This window comes from Arachis ipaensis, chromosome B06 (genome assembly GCF_000816755.2).
Source record: "Arachis ipaensis cultivar K30076 chromosome B06, Araip1.1, whole genome shotgun sequence".
Taxonomy (NCBI): Eukaryota; Viridiplantae; Streptophyta; class Magnoliopsida; order Fabales; family Fabaceae; genus Arachis; species Arachis ipaensis.
In genome coordinates this window covers 121,928,789-121,946,277 of record NC_029790.2, presented here as the reverse complement: position 1 = coordinate 121,946,277, position 17,489 = coordinate 121,928,789, and the positions used below count along the sequence as shown (strand labels likewise).

General features: G+C 35.4%; 1 protein-coding gene across 2 annotated transcripts; it reads right to left on the bottom strand.

Annotated features, from left to right (window-relative positions):
• Positions 2,951-5,514, bottom strand: LOC107605056 (F-box protein CPR30). 2 transcript variants are annotated; one of them, XM_021104928.1, is made up of 3 exons: positions 3,802-5,514; positions 3,513-3,580; positions 2,951-3,385 (listed from the first exon to the last, which is right to left on the bottom strand). In XM_021104928.1, exons 1-3 carry the CDS (start codon positions 5,049-5,051, stop codon positions 3,333-3,335), a joined length of 1,371 nt encoding a protein of 456 aa, XP_020960587.1. In that variant the 5' UTR covers positions 5,052-5,514; the 3' UTR covers positions 2,951-3,332. The 2 variants fall into 2 exon arrangements, with proteins under 2 accessions (XP_020960587.1, XP_020960586.1); XM_021104927.1 differs by having other exon boundaries at positions 2,951-3,580; positions 3,802-5,259; positions 5,304-5,514.

The window sequence follows — 17,489 nt, the reverse complement described above, 5'->3', positions numbered from 1 at the left end:
TCATATAAAAATAAATTTTTATAATAAATATATGATTTTAGTTAATATATATGTATCAAATTAAATAAAAATATATATAAAATATAATTATTGATTAAAATCACTGATTAAAATCATATATATATTGTATTAACTAAAAACAAGACGGCATAAAAAACCGAATATATAATCTCATAAAAATATAATACATAAAAACATAAACATATATACTCTATAATAAGTTTGCTTTGTACACAAAAAACAGTAGGGTGCAGTGTAATAACATAATTAACTGATTATCGTATAATAGTTATATAATCTATCTATTATTAAATCATTTTTATAATAAATACAGATTTTAATTATTGTTTTTAATCAATTATTGTTTTTAATTAATTAAATTCAAAAAAATTAGGCAATATATATAATAAACAGTGTTCACAATAGAAAAATATGAAAGAGATTATTACTTTCAATAATTTTTTTATTTATATATGTATGAGAAAATTATTTATTCTCAAAATGCGCATGAATAGAAAGTGTGTTCAAAATGCGCAGCTCCATTTCAAGCCAGGCATCCACGAAATGATATTATTCACCATTTTAACACTGGTGCAAGTGAATTGGGTGAACTCGGTACTGTGTGCGTCAGAGACCCCAATCCAAGTAAGCCAGGCACGAAATGGAGTAATACAAAGTCACCAGCCACGAATTGGCCCAACCCGTCCCTGACACCCGCGAAATGAAGATTTCAGTGGAGGCGGCCACGAAATGGCCCACTTAGGGACTGGCGCACACGAAATGGTGGACTGGCAGAAGCAGTTTCCGTACGAGCATGCAATGGCTGGTTTGGGAGGCAACAGTTTGAAAGCTAGTGGATGCATCAATATAAAAGGGGTGAAGGGGAGGGGACCAGTTTCGTGTGGTGGGAAAACAGGAAACAAGAAGTGTGGTTTAGGGGTTTAGTGTTCTTTTGGTGGGGTTAAAAAAAATTGTATTGAGGAAAAAGAATTTTATTTTTTATTAAAATGAGTGGTAGTGGAATCAATGTAGAGAAAAAATTTAATAGGTTGGATGAATTTCACATTTTTGCGCATTTTACATCTGAAGGCCAGTTTTTTTATTAATAAAAAAATAATTGTTATTGATAATAAATGTATAAATTGAATAATTGTGTTTTGACCTTTCTCTATTTCAGCTGGCACGTGTGCTAACTCCGCATGACACACTAGTCAATGTTTTTACTTCAGATCAAGTAGATCCAACCATGGAGATTAGGCGCTAGATGCTTGAACCGTATTTAAGAAGAGCTGGATTCTATTATGCGTCTTTGATAAAGCGTTTTGAATACGACAATCCATTTATTAGTGTGCTTGTGAAAAGATGGCGTCCTGAAACCCACACGTTCAACCTCCCATGGGGTGAGTGTACTATTACTCTGACGGATGTTGCTATGCAGTTGGGGTTACCAAGCACAAAAGCTATGGGAAGTATGTTGTTGTTTCCATCCTGTGCTATTCCCATCAATAAAGTGCCCGTGTACTTACCATACAAGTGTGTTCTGTCAACTGAGACTAGTGGCTTGCAGTGCTTGAATGCTTCAACACACGATGAGAATGACCAGAATACTTGATGAAACATGACACTGTCACGGTCGAGCGTATTTCCCACGTAGTACGGTCGGGTTTGTAGATCGACAATGGTACCTACGACGATTATGCTCATTTATCAAAAAAGAGTAACGAACACAAACAACATCGCAACCCGAATAAAGTCACGTATATTTTCATACATGGAATGAAAATTTGCAACGCGTTGAAATATCTCCGCAGCTGGTTGTATGAATCATCCCAGTCTCCATAGATTCTGGCTATTGCCTTTTGTTTCGCTAGCCAAACCTTCTTGTAAGACACCTTGTATCTGTATGCTGACTCCACAGAACCCTGCAAACACCTTTATGCAAATGGTCGCATCTGCTTGAACCATGGGGAATATGTGCCGGCATATGACATTGCTATCAAGTTGAGCATGATCTTGCGACGTCGCAGTTGCCAAAAAACTGTGAGGCCCGTGGTATTTTCGGATCTCCCAAAATCTGGAAGCCCTCGTCTTTGCAACCCTTACCATCCAGCGACATTGGTCACCAAAAAGTTTGCATCGACATACATACCGAGTTTGATCTAACTCTATCACTTTGTATTCTGCACTTCTACGAATGTTGTAGTTCTTAACAGCAAGCATCGCTGTTTCTCTATTCAGGAATTTCAAGCCAATGTCCAGCTCCATTTCACCGGTCAAAGCATAGTTGCTCGGTATGTCTTCCGTGGTAGTCGAGTTCATTGGACCACGACTCAGTGCAAGATAGTGACCGGGAGTGCTGCTAGAAACACCGCCTACCCCCATTATATTTATCGGTTCGACCCGAGTTGGGATAACCCTTTCACTCTGAAGTGGTTGGGTTTTAAGAACAACTTCTGCTTCCTCCCTGCTATCATCCTCAATCTCATCTTCGTTAGACGAGTCTGCCAACCCGTCCGCAATACCTTTTGGGGATGCAACATGGATGGTGAGGGAGGGAAGTCCGTGAGGATTTTTTGCATTCTGGGCCGGATTCTGGGCCGGCACCACGAAGGCGTTAAAATAGGGGCTCCGTGCCCTACCAATCTCCGAAAAGGGAATGGCTTCACCGGCACCAAAATTTTGCATTTCCTCCACGTTATTCGAACTAGATGCTTCCAATGCTACAATGATACAAAAACATCATCGAAACATGCTGGTCAAATTTAATATGCATTTTCTGATATGAAAACGAACTGGCTACTGCAACTGGCATCCTGTAAACCAGGTTACTGATCTCCTTTCTTCCAATCAACCCAATATTCATCAAAATTAGATTTTTTTAGTTGTTGCAAAGATTGTGGGGGAATCATTATCCAAAGTGGATCATCACACATAAATGTTACACCTTCGGTTGTATGAGAAATTTTTTCCATTCGGATATACGATCATATATAACTGTTCAGAAGCCATTTCCACACCAAAAATTGATGATATCAAGCTCTATGGAAATGGAATTCACGGAGAGGAAGAGAAAGTAGAAGAAATGAGAATTGGAATTGTGGCATGACTTCTGCAGGAGAAGGGTTTATATAGCCCAGCTTTAGTTCCAATTCATGTGAGGTACACACTTAGTTGCCTCATTTCATGTGTGCCCAACCTAACACACTCTCCATTTCGCGTCTGCCGTGCCACCATTTCGCGTTTGCCGTGCCTGGGTTCGTTTCTCCAATTTTCGTCTGCCATGCAGGAAATGGGAGCTCCATTTCGTGGATGATAAAGTTGAAATGGAATCTCTAATTCGTGTGCACCATGGTTGAAATGGTGAATAATATCATTTCGTGGATGTCTCACCTAAAATGGAGCTGTGCATTTTGAGCTCACTTTCCATTCATGCGCATTTTGGGAATAAATGATTTTTTCATGCATATATAAATAGAAAAGCCCTCTTTCATTGTACTTAAGAAAAAGGACACTACTAAAGCGTGTCTGTCTTCTATGTCTTGTTTCAGTAACACACATGGTGGCTTTATCCAAATGCAACCTGATATGTGTTAACAGAAGCAATAAAAAAAATTCCAAGAAAGATCTTCAACATAATGGAAAGACCTCTTATTGCTAATCTTTTAAGAGAGTAATTAGTTCATTTGTCTGCTTAAATAAATGTTGAGATTAAAATCTCAACTATTCTGCATTGAATTAATACTAAACCTGCGAAACTAAGAGATATCGTGAAAAAAAAAAAAAATCTTAATGGAATCTTACAAAAAGGAAATGAGGTCCGTGTCAGTTTGATTGAGCAGAGGATCCGGAACCAAACAACAAGAAACAAATTGGTGAGGAAACTCGTTCCCTCTATGAAGTGAAACAAGGCTTTGAGTATACCTAGCAGCTCTTAACGAATCATACTTTCCATAAACCTCAAGATCCCTCATTTTCTTCGATTCAGATCCATACATCACCAATCTCTCATTGCTATCCTTCCAAAGAAACCTGTCACTCCCATAAAACCCAACAAGCTTGTAAACCACCATCACAGGTCCAACACTGTATAGCTTAACCCAAGATTCATCGTTCCAATAATCCTTCATTACCCATACATCTAGAACCTTCTCTGTTCCCCTCACAGGGTAAACAATAACGCCAATGGTACCTTCAAAGGGTACCAGAGTCGCAAACTCTTCTTCGCGAGAGTACCTTATTCTCGGTAACTCGATCTTCCTGAAACACTCATTGACATGGTTGAATGCTAGAACAAGATCTCGCGTTGACTGCATCTTTCTTCGGTCAACGCTGTTGCTAACATAGCTCCACCAGTGGCAACAATGGTTGACGTAAGTGTAAACACGAGAAGAACCCCAAATCTCAAACGGGAGAGGAAGAACAGCATCATCTTCAAGTTTTCGCCATGAATTTGAGTTGAGGCTGAACAATTCAGCTGTCCAGTACCCTGGTTTTCTCTCATCTGTTTCCTTCAACCAAAGGTCCTTGATCACAACAACTTTGAAGTCGTTAGTTTTTGGATCAAACCCGAACCCAGAGTAATCAGTGAAGGAATAAGTGCCACGTGGAGTTGTGAATTGAGATTCAGGCAAAGCCTTGAACTCTCTCAGAGAAGGGTTCATCATCACATTCGGGTTCCCCTCTAAGAAGTATATGCCATTGCAAGGACCCATGATTTCGGTCCAGTATTTATGATCAGAGTCGTAATCATAAGGAGGGTTCAGAATTTCAGAAGAAACAGAGCCTTTGGGTTCTTTGGGGTCCCAAGAAAGAAGAGAGATATAAGTTTTGAGACCAGAAAGAAAGGGTCTTCGAATCACCAAGAGTTCTTCTTCTTCTACTTCTTCCATGTTGTTGTAGACAACGTAGTGATTGGTCGCGAAATGAGGATCTGTTATGATATCGAACCATGACTTGCACACGCACTTGCATCGGAGAAGAAGCTTCACCGGTAACCTTGAGAGGATTTTGGACACCAATTCTCGTGGCAAAACATCTAAGCCTCCCACCATCACTCTGTTTTTTAATGATAGTGTTTACTGTTTAGTGAGGTTTCTTGATTCTTGATGGAACATAGAATAAGTAAAACTAACTACAAGGTTTCTTGCGTTTTGGTATTGATAACTGAAACTTAAGGATGAGAGAACATTGTAGAAAGAAAAAAAAAATAATGAAAATCAAGGTATCTTGCTTTTTTGGCAGTGACAAGTGTGATAATAACTAGAATTCAAGGGTAGAGAGAATATATAAAGTACAAATAATAAAACGGAAGGAATAAAAACAAGGAACAGAACATAGAATTAAAAAAACACCCAAGGTTTCTTGCTTTTTCCTGTGATACTAACGGAAAAGGAAAGGAGAAGATAGAGCAGTAGAAAGAAATCAAAGAATAAAACTGAGGTTCTTTGCTTCTTGCTAGTAGTTATTATAAAAATATTAAATAAGTGAACCGGGACATAGGATGAATAAAGCTATCAGAATACTCACACGATGATATTATTAAACCGTTATATAGTTTAATTAAATATATTTAATTAAATATATCAAATCATCTGGACTTCTTCCTTCCGTGTAACAAAATATAAAAGGAAGAGAAGATAGAAAGAATAAAACCATAACCATCTTGGTTGTCTTTATTGACTTTATCGACCATTTGCCGGTCAAATTTGGCCATGACAACGATCTTGATTGCTACATTAGATGAATTAATTGAAGTTCAAGAAGTGATGTAGTATTTATTTCTTTTATTTTTATTTTCCGAAATGAAAGATTCATATATATACCTTTCAACTTTGGTGTAATGCTAATAAGATATTTTTAGAGAAGAAAAATCTTTGTTGGGCACCACTTAGAATTAACTTTATGATAAAATTATTTAAATACGTATAAATTTTTCATCTTTTAAAATATCTGTAAATTTTTATTGTAGTTCGAATAAAAAATTGCAATTTATTTAATTCCAATTATTTAGAAAGCAGCTGCTTAGAGTTAATCCTCATAGAGATATTAATTCTAATAATATAGGGTTTCGTATTAGCATGATAGAAAATGACAGCTCAAACAAAAATTGTTTCCGGTGGTTTTTCAAATTGGTTATAATAATTAAATTTTTGGTGACTTTATAATAATTTAACTTAAATATGAAATACAAGCTACTATTAATTTATTTAAAACACATTATCATAATTTTACCGAAAATTCTATCATATTTTGACTATTAATACATATAGGGTTGCGTTTAGAACCTCTAAAAATTAATGATGATTTGACTTTTAAATCTATGTTGGTTTGATATTTATGTCTGAGAGCCAAATTCATTCCTTTTTTGCGGATATCAATCCTTTTTAAATGTACCAAAAATTCCTTTTTTAAAACAAAATAAAGGGTTTTAAATAATAAAATATAAAATTAAAATTGAATTACCTGAATTTGAAATTACAGAGAATAAAGCGAATGATCATAATTAAAAAAGAAAGTAATCAACACATTTTGGAATGAAAATGACAATACAAAATTTAAAAGGGAAAGAAAATAACTTTGCGGAAGAAAAATAAATTGCAGGAAGAGAAATTACAAAAAATTTAAAAGAGAAATGTAAAGATATGAATTGAAAGATATGGAAGGAATCCTATAGAAAAGAAATTCTTGACAGACTCAAAAATTCGTTGAGATGTGAGTGTGTGACAGTATTTTTTGAAGACGAATTCCCACCTCTTACTTCTTCCGAGCCTTCTTAATTTATAGAGCAATCCAACCAATCTTACACTGCCATATGTCACCTCTAAAAAGTCCAAAAATAATCTTTCCGCCAAGTGCAGAGACGAATAACTGCCCTTATGTGACACGTCGTCGATTCTGACACATTATTCATTGAACCTCATTCTTCGACAAGTTATGACAGATCAAAACCCCTGTCTTTCGACACCCTTTTCTTCAAATTAACATTCTTGCAAGTTCGACCAAAAAACACTTCAATCTGCGAACTCTTCGACTATCAAATTCTTCAACTAATAAATTGCCCCCTAGGATTATTAGTATCATCGAAATTCTCTTTCTAAAATATGAAATAATTAATCCTAAATAAGATTTGTCTTAAGTTCTAAATAAACAAATAGAGAATAAAGAAAGTCCATACATAAGCTTAATAATAGCCTTTATCAGTACGATCCCATTAATTATGCACATCCCGTGTGCCACTAATTAATTATTCATCTCTCTCTTTCTTCTACACTTCAATTTCTCAAAATTATTTAATTAAGACTTTTCCTCTTTCAAAATTCAAAAAATTTCCGAAACCATTTACCCTCAACAGTTTTCCCTTTCCATCTTCTCCTTCCATCATCATTACCGCAAAGAACTCCAAGCTTCAAACTTTATCACTTTCTGCATTTTTCTGGTACGTTTCTCCTCATCTTCATGTCTTGTTATTTTAAAATTTCAATTTTCGTTAAACTTCTTATTCATAGAAAAACAAGAAACCTAATCTTTGGAGTTCGCACACCATCATGCAAATATTTCTTTCTCATTTTTATTAAATTTAGAAAACTAACAATTGAATCTCCTTATATTCAAATTGTGCAGAAATGGATGCTTCAACTTCTCTTACAACCGCTTTAACAAAAGCCAAAGAAAAACAAATATCAGAACAAGAAAAAGAACTGACAACCACAAAGGTTTCTGAACAATCAAACTTGAAGATCCTTTCAAACACAACAGATACTGTCATCAAAGATCCAATCGATACTGAGAATGACACTGTTTTCTCAGTCCCCTGAATTCTCTCGAATAAGCAAAGAGAGTCTCTCACTATTTTCTTAATTGTGAAGGCCAAGATTTGCTAATTAAATAATATCTTTTTGTAGGTCTCTTTGTCGATCATGCTCGACCATTCCGAACCAACCCAAAAATTACTTTCAAGAATGCGAACTTTCTCTCTTGGTTTAAAAGACTCGAACCCTCCAAGAAGAACGAATGAAAATTCCGAGAAATTTATGATCTTCTTCGGCTCTCACATTAACAACTTTCAACACACTATTGGATGATTGGGGTTGCATTATATTTTTGAAACAAAACTACCAATAACTTTCACTTACTATGTGGTATGGTCGGACCTACACTCTTTGATGTAGCAGCCATTACTGGGATCTCACCAATTGGTCTTGTGCTTACTTTCGACATAAAACCTGAGCACAAGTACAATATTGTTGAGAAAAACTCTAATGGAGAATTCATCAAACAAAATATGGGAGAAGAGAATAGCCCTTTCACAGAGGATGAACATGTAGCCTTCTTATGCTACTGGCTCAACGCTATAGTTTTTTGCTCGAGAAGTGTTTTAATGCAAAAACTATACATTACAAATGCAAACTCAACCTAGCCAAATTACTCTTAGGAAATCTTTACGATGAGTTAGGGCAGATGGTTGACAGCCTTTGAAGCAACTCTTCCGTTAGTGCCAGAGGACCTCTCTGGTTACTACAACTTTGTTTAAACGATGTCTTTGAAAAGCACATGAAACACAAAGGAGTGGCTCCTTTAGAAGGGCAAAGCATCAAAGGACTTAGATTGGTCACTCTGCAACCAAATTTTGCTCATTCACATGTTACCAACGAGCTCTTCTGGGAAGCATTCTCGAAACTTCACTCGAGCACTAGTTTTCATAATGTAACCTTAAATTTTACTCCTTTTGTTGACCGCAAATGTGGACCAACATGGTTTTGACGTCCCATAGTTTGAAAGGACGAAGATGTAGATGCACAACGTCTAAATGATGAAATGTGGTCGAACGTTTCACTATCCAAGTAATACCAACAAGCATTCCTCAATACAAGAAAGACCAATTCTGAGTTTCTCTTCATGCTCCTTACTATGTAGCAAGACAAATGGATTTTTCTCAAGCTATTCTAGCACCATTCTCAAGCAAGAGTCCTCCTCTCTTCCAGATAAACTTTAAGAGGAAGAACGAAATTAACTTGTGTCTCGAATAGAACGAGAAATGTCAAAGTAGTTGCTTTTCTCTTTCTTTTATTCCTAGTAGATATGTCACAAAGTCCTTCGCTGAATGGTGGAACAACTATTACTCCTGCTACGATCAATCACTAAAAGACATCTCTAAGGGACTTATAAATATTTTCCAAGTATCATTGAAGTACCGATTTCCAAGACTTCAAAGAGAAAAGTTGAACCATTACAGCATCAAAAAAAGAAAAAGGTACAAAGAGTTTCACCAAAAGGCATCCAAACTAGCAAGGTACTTGAAAATTTTCTATTCTATCTTCTTTTATAAATTTCATATTACCCCCATTTTTTAATTAATTATATATTTCTTTAAATTGAAGACTTCAATCTAGGAGGACTCTCTCATTCAAGAAACCACTGAAAAATCTAATGACTTGCTCACGGAAGAAACTCCCAATAATTCTAATGATTCTTCTGCTTCTTCAAGCACTTCGAGCTCTAATAAAATTGTTACAAGTTTTACACACTCTTCAAGCTCATCACCTCAAGAGATCGAGGCATTTCAATAGTATTTAATTGATCTGTTTTACAAAATCATATTATCATATCCTAACATTATTTTTTACGCTTATAATCTAATCACTACAGGTCAAAAAACCCACTTAAGAACCACCTTTAGCTTCAAACATAACACCAATAAAAACTAAATCTCTTGACAAGAGGAAGAAAGAGCTTTCATCATCTTTCTCATCGAGCAGTCATGTCTTGTCACATTATTTGCATGATGAAAAAGAGATTAGTCACCCTATCAAGGAAATTGACTCCAAAAATCAACAAGAAAAAGGAAGCCCTTCGAAAACTCAAACCATCGAAAAGGAACTTTCTCCTGAAAAGATTAATATTGATCTCACACTTCCCTCTTCTCCTTCCATAAAAAATAGTCCAACCAATAGACATGAAGATGACACTAAACCTTCCTCCAACACTGATTCACAAGTTAATGAAATATCAAATCTTGTCGACGGAGCCAATCCTGGTGTCAATCCACAATAAGAATGCAAACAACCTACACCAATCGAAGCTCCTAGCCCATAGGAGGCTAATTTATAAGAACTCCTTTCTACTGTCTCAAGTTTATCTCACAAAATAAAAGTGGCTCCTAAATTTTTATCCACCAACAAATCACCAAAATTTCAATTCCCGAAAGAGTTGACTCTTGGGCCCTCGAAAGTTTAAAGAAGCTTCTTCATATTTCGAAGCACACCATTGATGAATGGATAAATCAGGATGAACTAAATACTCAGCTCTTTGAGATTTTGAGCACCACTCTTGAGTATTAAGTACCTATCAACTTCTCTGAACAAGTGAAGAAATTTTAGAAAATTGTTAACAAATTATTTATTTCTCAAAATAAGCTCATTGACTATAAGAAAAAAATGGCAAAAATCGAGACAGAATCTACACAATTTGAAGCTTCATTTGCATCAACACAAAAAACTTACAACAAACATGAAGCAATTGTTGCTCATGCAACTAATGCCCTCAAACAATTAGCTCGATGAAGAGAGGAACTTGAAGGAACTTGCCCAACTCTGCGCAGACGAAGCTTTTCTACGAGGTCCATTCCTCAAAGCTGATAAAAGAAAAAGAGACCTCAATCAAGAATTATGTGAAATGGAAAGCACTCGAGCCGAAATCAAGAGGAAATATGAAAAGTTACAACTTGAAGAACATGAAGAAGTTGTTATCTATAGCTCGATTGATGAGGAGAGAGTACGTGTCAGATTCGACCTAGAAGAACTCTTAGAGCTATATCTATAAAGACTTAGAATGCCAAGTTTCTTTGTATTTTTTTTCACTTACTTATCCTTTATCATCTTTATGCTATTGACACTTTGATCTTTATTTCAAATATTGTCCTCCAAACATCGATACTATTTAAATATTTTCCATCGATCGATTTAATTTCGACACCAATATCAATATGTTTAATTTTATAAGCATTTCCAGAATACAACTTGATTACTTGATAAGGTCCCTCCCAATTAGGGGACCACTTTCCATAAACCCTTGATTTCTTTTCTAATGGAAGAATTATTTTTAAAACTAATTCATCAATGTATAACACTTTTTACTTTACACGCCGATTGTAAACTCGACCCATACTCTCCTTTTGACGAATAAGATTATCAAGTGCAAGAATACGCTCACCATCTAAATCATTTAACTCACCAAACATTGCATTCTATTAATCTTCAATTGGCAAGTCATCTTGCTTTGTCACCCGCATAGTATTAAGATTAATTTTCAAAGGCAACATAGCATCATGGTCATAAATCAATTTATAAGAAGACAAATTTGTCGATCCTCTCAGAGAATTCTGGTAAGCCCATAAAACTTGACTTAATGTCTCATGCCAAGTACATGGTTTCTTATTACAATTTGCTTTTTGATTACATTAATCAAAATTTTATTTGTGGCCTCAACTTGACCATTTGCTTGTGCATAATATGGGTTCAAAGTTATCATTTTTATATTCCTTGATGCTGTAAAATTACTTATGTGTCAACCAGTAAACATGGTACCTTGATCAGTAGTTAAAGTTTGAGAAATTCCAAAATGATGAATTATATTCTCCTCAATAAAATCAATAATTTCATTTTGACCGACTTCTACCAACAAAATAGCTTCTACCCACTTAGTAAAATAATATATTACTACTAAGATAAACTTATGATTTTTCGATGATGGGGGATGAATCATACCAATCAAATCTAAAGCCCAACCTATAAATGGCTAGAGCTTAATGATCGAATGCAATTCAGAAGCAGGTATTTGTTGTATTACATCGTGCTTCTGATATTCTTGACATGCTTTTGCATATTTGATGCAATCGTTGATCATGGTTGGCCAAACACACAGTCACGCCTTAATACCAATTTCATTCTTTTACATGTTTGATGTGCTCCACAAATACCCTTATGAACTTCTCCAAGAGCAACTGCAGCTTTAGAATTGCCCAAACATCTCATGAGGCTTCCTTCGACACCTTTTTTATATAATTCCTCTCCTACCATTAAAAATATTCATCGCCCTTAATTTTGTTTTTCTATCAACCTGTACATTAGGATTTTCTAAATATTTAGAAATTAGTTTTCTCCAATCATCATCATCCCACCCATCGATTACCAAGATTTCTCGTTCTTCAATAGGCACGAGAATTTGTTGCACCATTGCCAAATTCTCCAAAGTTCTAGGAGAAATTTCATATTTTGAAGCAGTCTGAGCTAATTCATTTGCCACTTCATTTCAAATTCTCAAAATATGTATTAGACTATTAGTGATACATTTTGAAATGAAACCAACAATTCACATGCTGTTGACAAATATTTTTGCAATATCTCACTTGTATACTTAAATTTTTTCGATAAATATTTTAAAACTAACTGAGAATCTCCTAGAATATGAACATTTTGTGCCCCATTGGCAATCAATATTTTCAATCCTAATATCAAGGCCTCATACTCAGCTATATTATTCGAACATGGATATTTTAATTCAAGCAAAAATTTTGATGGGACACTTTTCAAGGACATAATCAAAATGCCAACACCAGCACTATCTTTATGCTTTGATCCATTAAAATACAATTTTCAAGGTTCGATTTCGATAATATTTGCCTCCTGGTCATCAAGATTATTTGGTCTATCGACCAAGAAATCTGCAATAACCTGACCTTTAACTGCCCTGGCCAGGACATACTATAAATCGAACTCGGTCAAGGCAAGCATCCATTTGCCAATTCAACCATGCAGAACTGAATAAGATAACATGTATTTGACAAGGTCCATTTGTGCAATAACCCTGATGGTTTTTTCTATCGTGTAATATTTAAGCTTTGTACAAGCGTAATAAAGAAAAAGGCACAATTTTTCAATTGGAAAATATCTCATCTCGATATCAGACAAGACCCTACTCAAATAATAAATAATATTGTCATTCCTTACTTCATCATCCTGTGCCAACATACATCCTATTGTATTTGTCAAAGCTAAAACATAAAATTTCAAAGGCTCTAAATGACAAACAATAGTCATGATGTCTGCATTAGAAAGATAAGCCTTGATCGAACCTCTTAATGATCATAGTCCATACATAATTCGACGTATCTTTTAATTTGACTAAGGAAGAACAAATTCAAGTTCGACCAGATAAATTCAAAATAAATCACCGCAAGAAATTCACTTTTCCTAAAAAAGATTGAACTTCCTTTTTCAACATTGGAGGTGGTAATTATAAAATTTCTTTAGTCTTATTTTGATCGATTGCTATTCTTTTCTTCTGAACTATAAAACTTAAAAAGCTTCCCGCCGGATACACTAAACACACACTTTAAGGGATTTATTTTCAACCATTTTCGATGCATCGTATCAAAGGCTTTACGCAAATAATCAAGATGTTGATCGATGGAGTTTGATTTAACCATCATATCATCAATATAAACCTTCGTAAATTTTCCAATATACTCATGGAAAATCGTATTCATAGCACGTTGATATATTGCTCTTGCATTCTTTAAACCAAAAGGCATCATCACCTATTCATAGGTACCTAAAACACCTGGGCATTGAAAGGTCATCTTTGACACATCTTTCTCAGCAATAAAGATTTGATTATAACCAGAATATCCATCCATAAAACTTAGAATTTTATTACCGGGTGCTAAATCGATTAGCTTATCTGCCACAGGCATGAAGTACTCATCTTTTGGAGTTGCATTGTTCAAGTCTCAAAAATCGATACAAACACGCAACTTTCCATTCTTTTTCATTACAAGAACAATGTTCGACACCTAATCAACATAACGGGTTGTCCAAATAAACTTAGCTTTAATTAATCATTCGATCTCCTCCTTTATTTTAAGATTTATTTCAGGAGCAAAACGTCTAGGAGACTATTTTACTAGTCGAGAAAATGGCTTTAAAGGCAATTAATGCTCAACTAAAGACCGATCAAGACCAAGCATCTCATCATAATCTCAAGCAAAGCAATCTTTGTACTCAGTCAAAAGTTTAACCAATCCGGTTCAAAATTCCTCATCAATGTGTTTACTAATATAAGTGGGCCTTACATCGCTATCAATTCCTAATTTGATTTCATCAAGTGGATCTTGAGATTCGAATTCCTTATCGATACGATCATCATCAACCGAAGTCCTTTCGAAACCCAAAGGTTCAAGGTCTTAAATACAATCGAAAGATAAATTAACTGAGTCGCATGAGGAAGCATGAAATTTATTGAAATCATCAGCCAAATTAGTTGTCGAACCATTTACAATACAAAGATTTTGGGATACATCAACATTTGACTGACTGACAATTTTATCTAGATCAATCAAAGCACTACCTATAACACTAGACTCAGAAGGGAAAGTACATGTTGTAGAAACAAAATTACTACTAGATTCGAATTCAGTAGTCAAAATGACCCTAGGAATTGAAACACAAGTTGCTGAATTGAAATCCTTAATTGATTCAACTTTATCAGAAGAATCATTTCTGGAAAAAGAAGAACATGATGCATATGTAAATATAATCACATAATTTCTTAAAGAAAATAAATAATCCAACACATCTTTTTCATTAGACATCTTGAAATATCAATTGTTGGGCTACTATTTTCTTTAGAGATACAAACTCTACTCCCAAACAAAAGGGAGTATACTCAGGTACCGGATGCCTAAGCTTTATGTTCAAATCTTCCTTGGTTAGAAAACACCCCTCACAATTAAAAGAAGTTAAACTCATGTCGACATCCAAATGTTTCAGCTTGTCATCGTAGACTTGGAAATTAACGTGCATCTGCTCAACATAAAGACTATCATCAGCCTTTACTACTTCATTCTTCCCCTTACAAGTCCAAAGGAGAAGTTTTTTGTGCACTGTGAAAGGTATCGCTCCAACACCATGAATCCAATCTCGACCCACCAGGGCATTGTAGCTAGCCTTTGAAGTGACTACCACAAACACAATTGATCATATCAAAGAATCGACTTGAACTCGAAGGGTAACTAACCCTTTTGCCGCTGTTGAAGCTCCACTACAGCCAGTAACAGAAATATTGGTGGAACTAGATCATCGAGACGCTTCCCAACCTTAATCAGCATTCTTTCTGGGAGCAAACTAATAGCTGCCCACCATCAACCAACACTTTATTGACAACAATGCCACTCATCTTAGCCTTAATATGTAATGGCCGAAGATGTTCTTTTTGGAAGTAAGCTTATTGAAACAACCTACTTCTTGATGATCACACACAAAAGAAAAGGTATCTTCGTCCTCAAATTCAACCTCGTAATCTTCACTGAGGCTTTGATAAACCATTATTTTATGGTTTATCTTGTTTTCAATTCATTGGTTTTTATCAAGTCCTTACCCACTTATTCATATGATTTGCATGATTTTACAATTCCTTCCTAGTGTTATCCTATGGTTGAAAACTTGCTTCCAAGAAATCTTTAATCTGTGTATTTTAATTCTCTTTTATACCTAATAAACCCCTATTTTATGATTTATCTTGTGCTCAAATAAGTATTTTTATCAATTCTTCACCCACTTATTCATAAGATTTGCATGGTTTTACAATTCCTTCCTTATTTTATGATATATGTGAAAACATGTTTCCTATGCTTTAAAAATATTAAATTTAATTATCCTTCATTACCATTCGATGCCGTAATCTATGCGTTAAGTAATTTCAGGCTTTATAGGGCACGAATGGCTTAGAGGACAGAAAGAAAACATACAAAAATGGAAGGAAAGCACAAAAATGGAGTTTTGAAGAAAAGGCAGCGATGCGCACGCGTGGACGACGCGGACGCGTGACTGATGCGTACGCGTGACAAGAAAAAACTCTAAATGACGCGAACGCGTGACCCACGCGCACGCGTGACGGACGCCACGTGCAGTAAATTGCAGAAGTCGCCCCCATCGATTTCTGGACCCTTTTTTGGCCCAAATCCAAGCCCAAAAACGCAGAATATAAGTCAGAGAATGGGGGAATCAACAAGGACAATTGATACAACAACTCATACAGCATTGAGAATAGAGAATTTTAGGTTTTAGATGTAGTTTTAGAGAGAGAGGTTCTCTCCTCTCTCTTAGGTTTTAGAATTAGGATTTCTCTTATTTTATGGTTATTTCTTCATATCAGGTTCAATGTTCCCAACTTTAGTTACTCTAATTCTTTTACTTGTTAATTACTTATGTTGCCAAATTGGCTTATGAACTTTTCATGTTAGATTTGAATATTCTATTTAATATAATTTGAGGTATTTCAGATTTATGATTGTTTTATTCTAATTTATGATGCTTTCAATTTAATTTAGATTTTTCTCCTTTTGGCTTTGCTTAAGTAATCGGTAACACTTGAGTTGTCAAACTCAGCAGTTGATTGAAAATTGGTATTCTCGCTGATTGATTTGGATCGCTCTAAAGCTAGTCTTTCCACAGGAGTTGACTAGGACTTGAGGATCAAATTGATTGGTCCACTTAACTTTTCTTTATTTAGTAAGGGTTAACTAAGTGGGAGCGATAAACAATTCTCATCACACCTGATAAGGATAACGAGGATGGGATTTCCAGTTCTTACACCTTGCCAAGAGTTTTATAATTATTAATTTATTTTTCTTGCCATTTAAATTACTTGTTCCCTATCTCAGAACCCAAAAACATACCTTTTTCCATAACCAATAATAAATCATACATCCCTGCAATTTCTTGAGATACGACCCTAGGTTTAAATACTTCGGTTATAAATTTTATTGGGTTTTGTTACTTGTGACAACCAAATTTTTGTACGAAAAGATTCTCTGTTGGTTTAGAAACTATATCTACAACGCGATTATTTTTGTTGAAAATTTCTTTACTGACAGAAACCCGATCGTCAAAAAATGGCGCCGTTGCCGGGAATTACAATTGTATGCCTTATTATGGTTATTGTAAATATTTTATTTTGCTTGTTTATTTGTTTTTATTTTTGTTTTTAATTTTCATTAGCTACTATGAACTCTCACCCCCGTCGCTTTGAGTTTGGTTCTAATGTTGTTGCAAGGAATGGGAGCTACAACAGGAACATGCATCAAGGTTGAACCAATCAAAGATGGAAAGAGCCACGAGGATCTGATCAACCCTTTCGGCAACAACACCTTCCAAGATACCATGGACAACGACCATTCTACGATGCACACCCAGTTTACTATGGTCAAGAGCAATTCTGAGGTGCGTGCCAAGATGATAGATATGGTGGACCCCTTGTGGTTACCAACAAGCCCCATCATACGCCTATAAACCACCTCCTCAACATAGCTTTGAACCACCATACTCACAAGCCACTTACAACCATTCACCTCCATATGCCCCCAACTCTTATCCACCCAAATTCCAATCCAACTACTCCCAAGAACCACCACTTCCATATGCACCATATCCATG

Coding starts and splice junctions, on each gene's coding strand:
- LOC107605056 (XM_021104927.1), bottom strand. CDS start 5,051: ATGGTGGGAGGCTTAGATGTTTTGCCACGAGAATTGGTGTCCAAAATC. Junction 3,581..3,801: donor ACGGACCTCATTTCCTTTTT/GTAAGATTCCAT, acceptor AACACATATCAG/GTTGCATTTGGATAAAGCCA.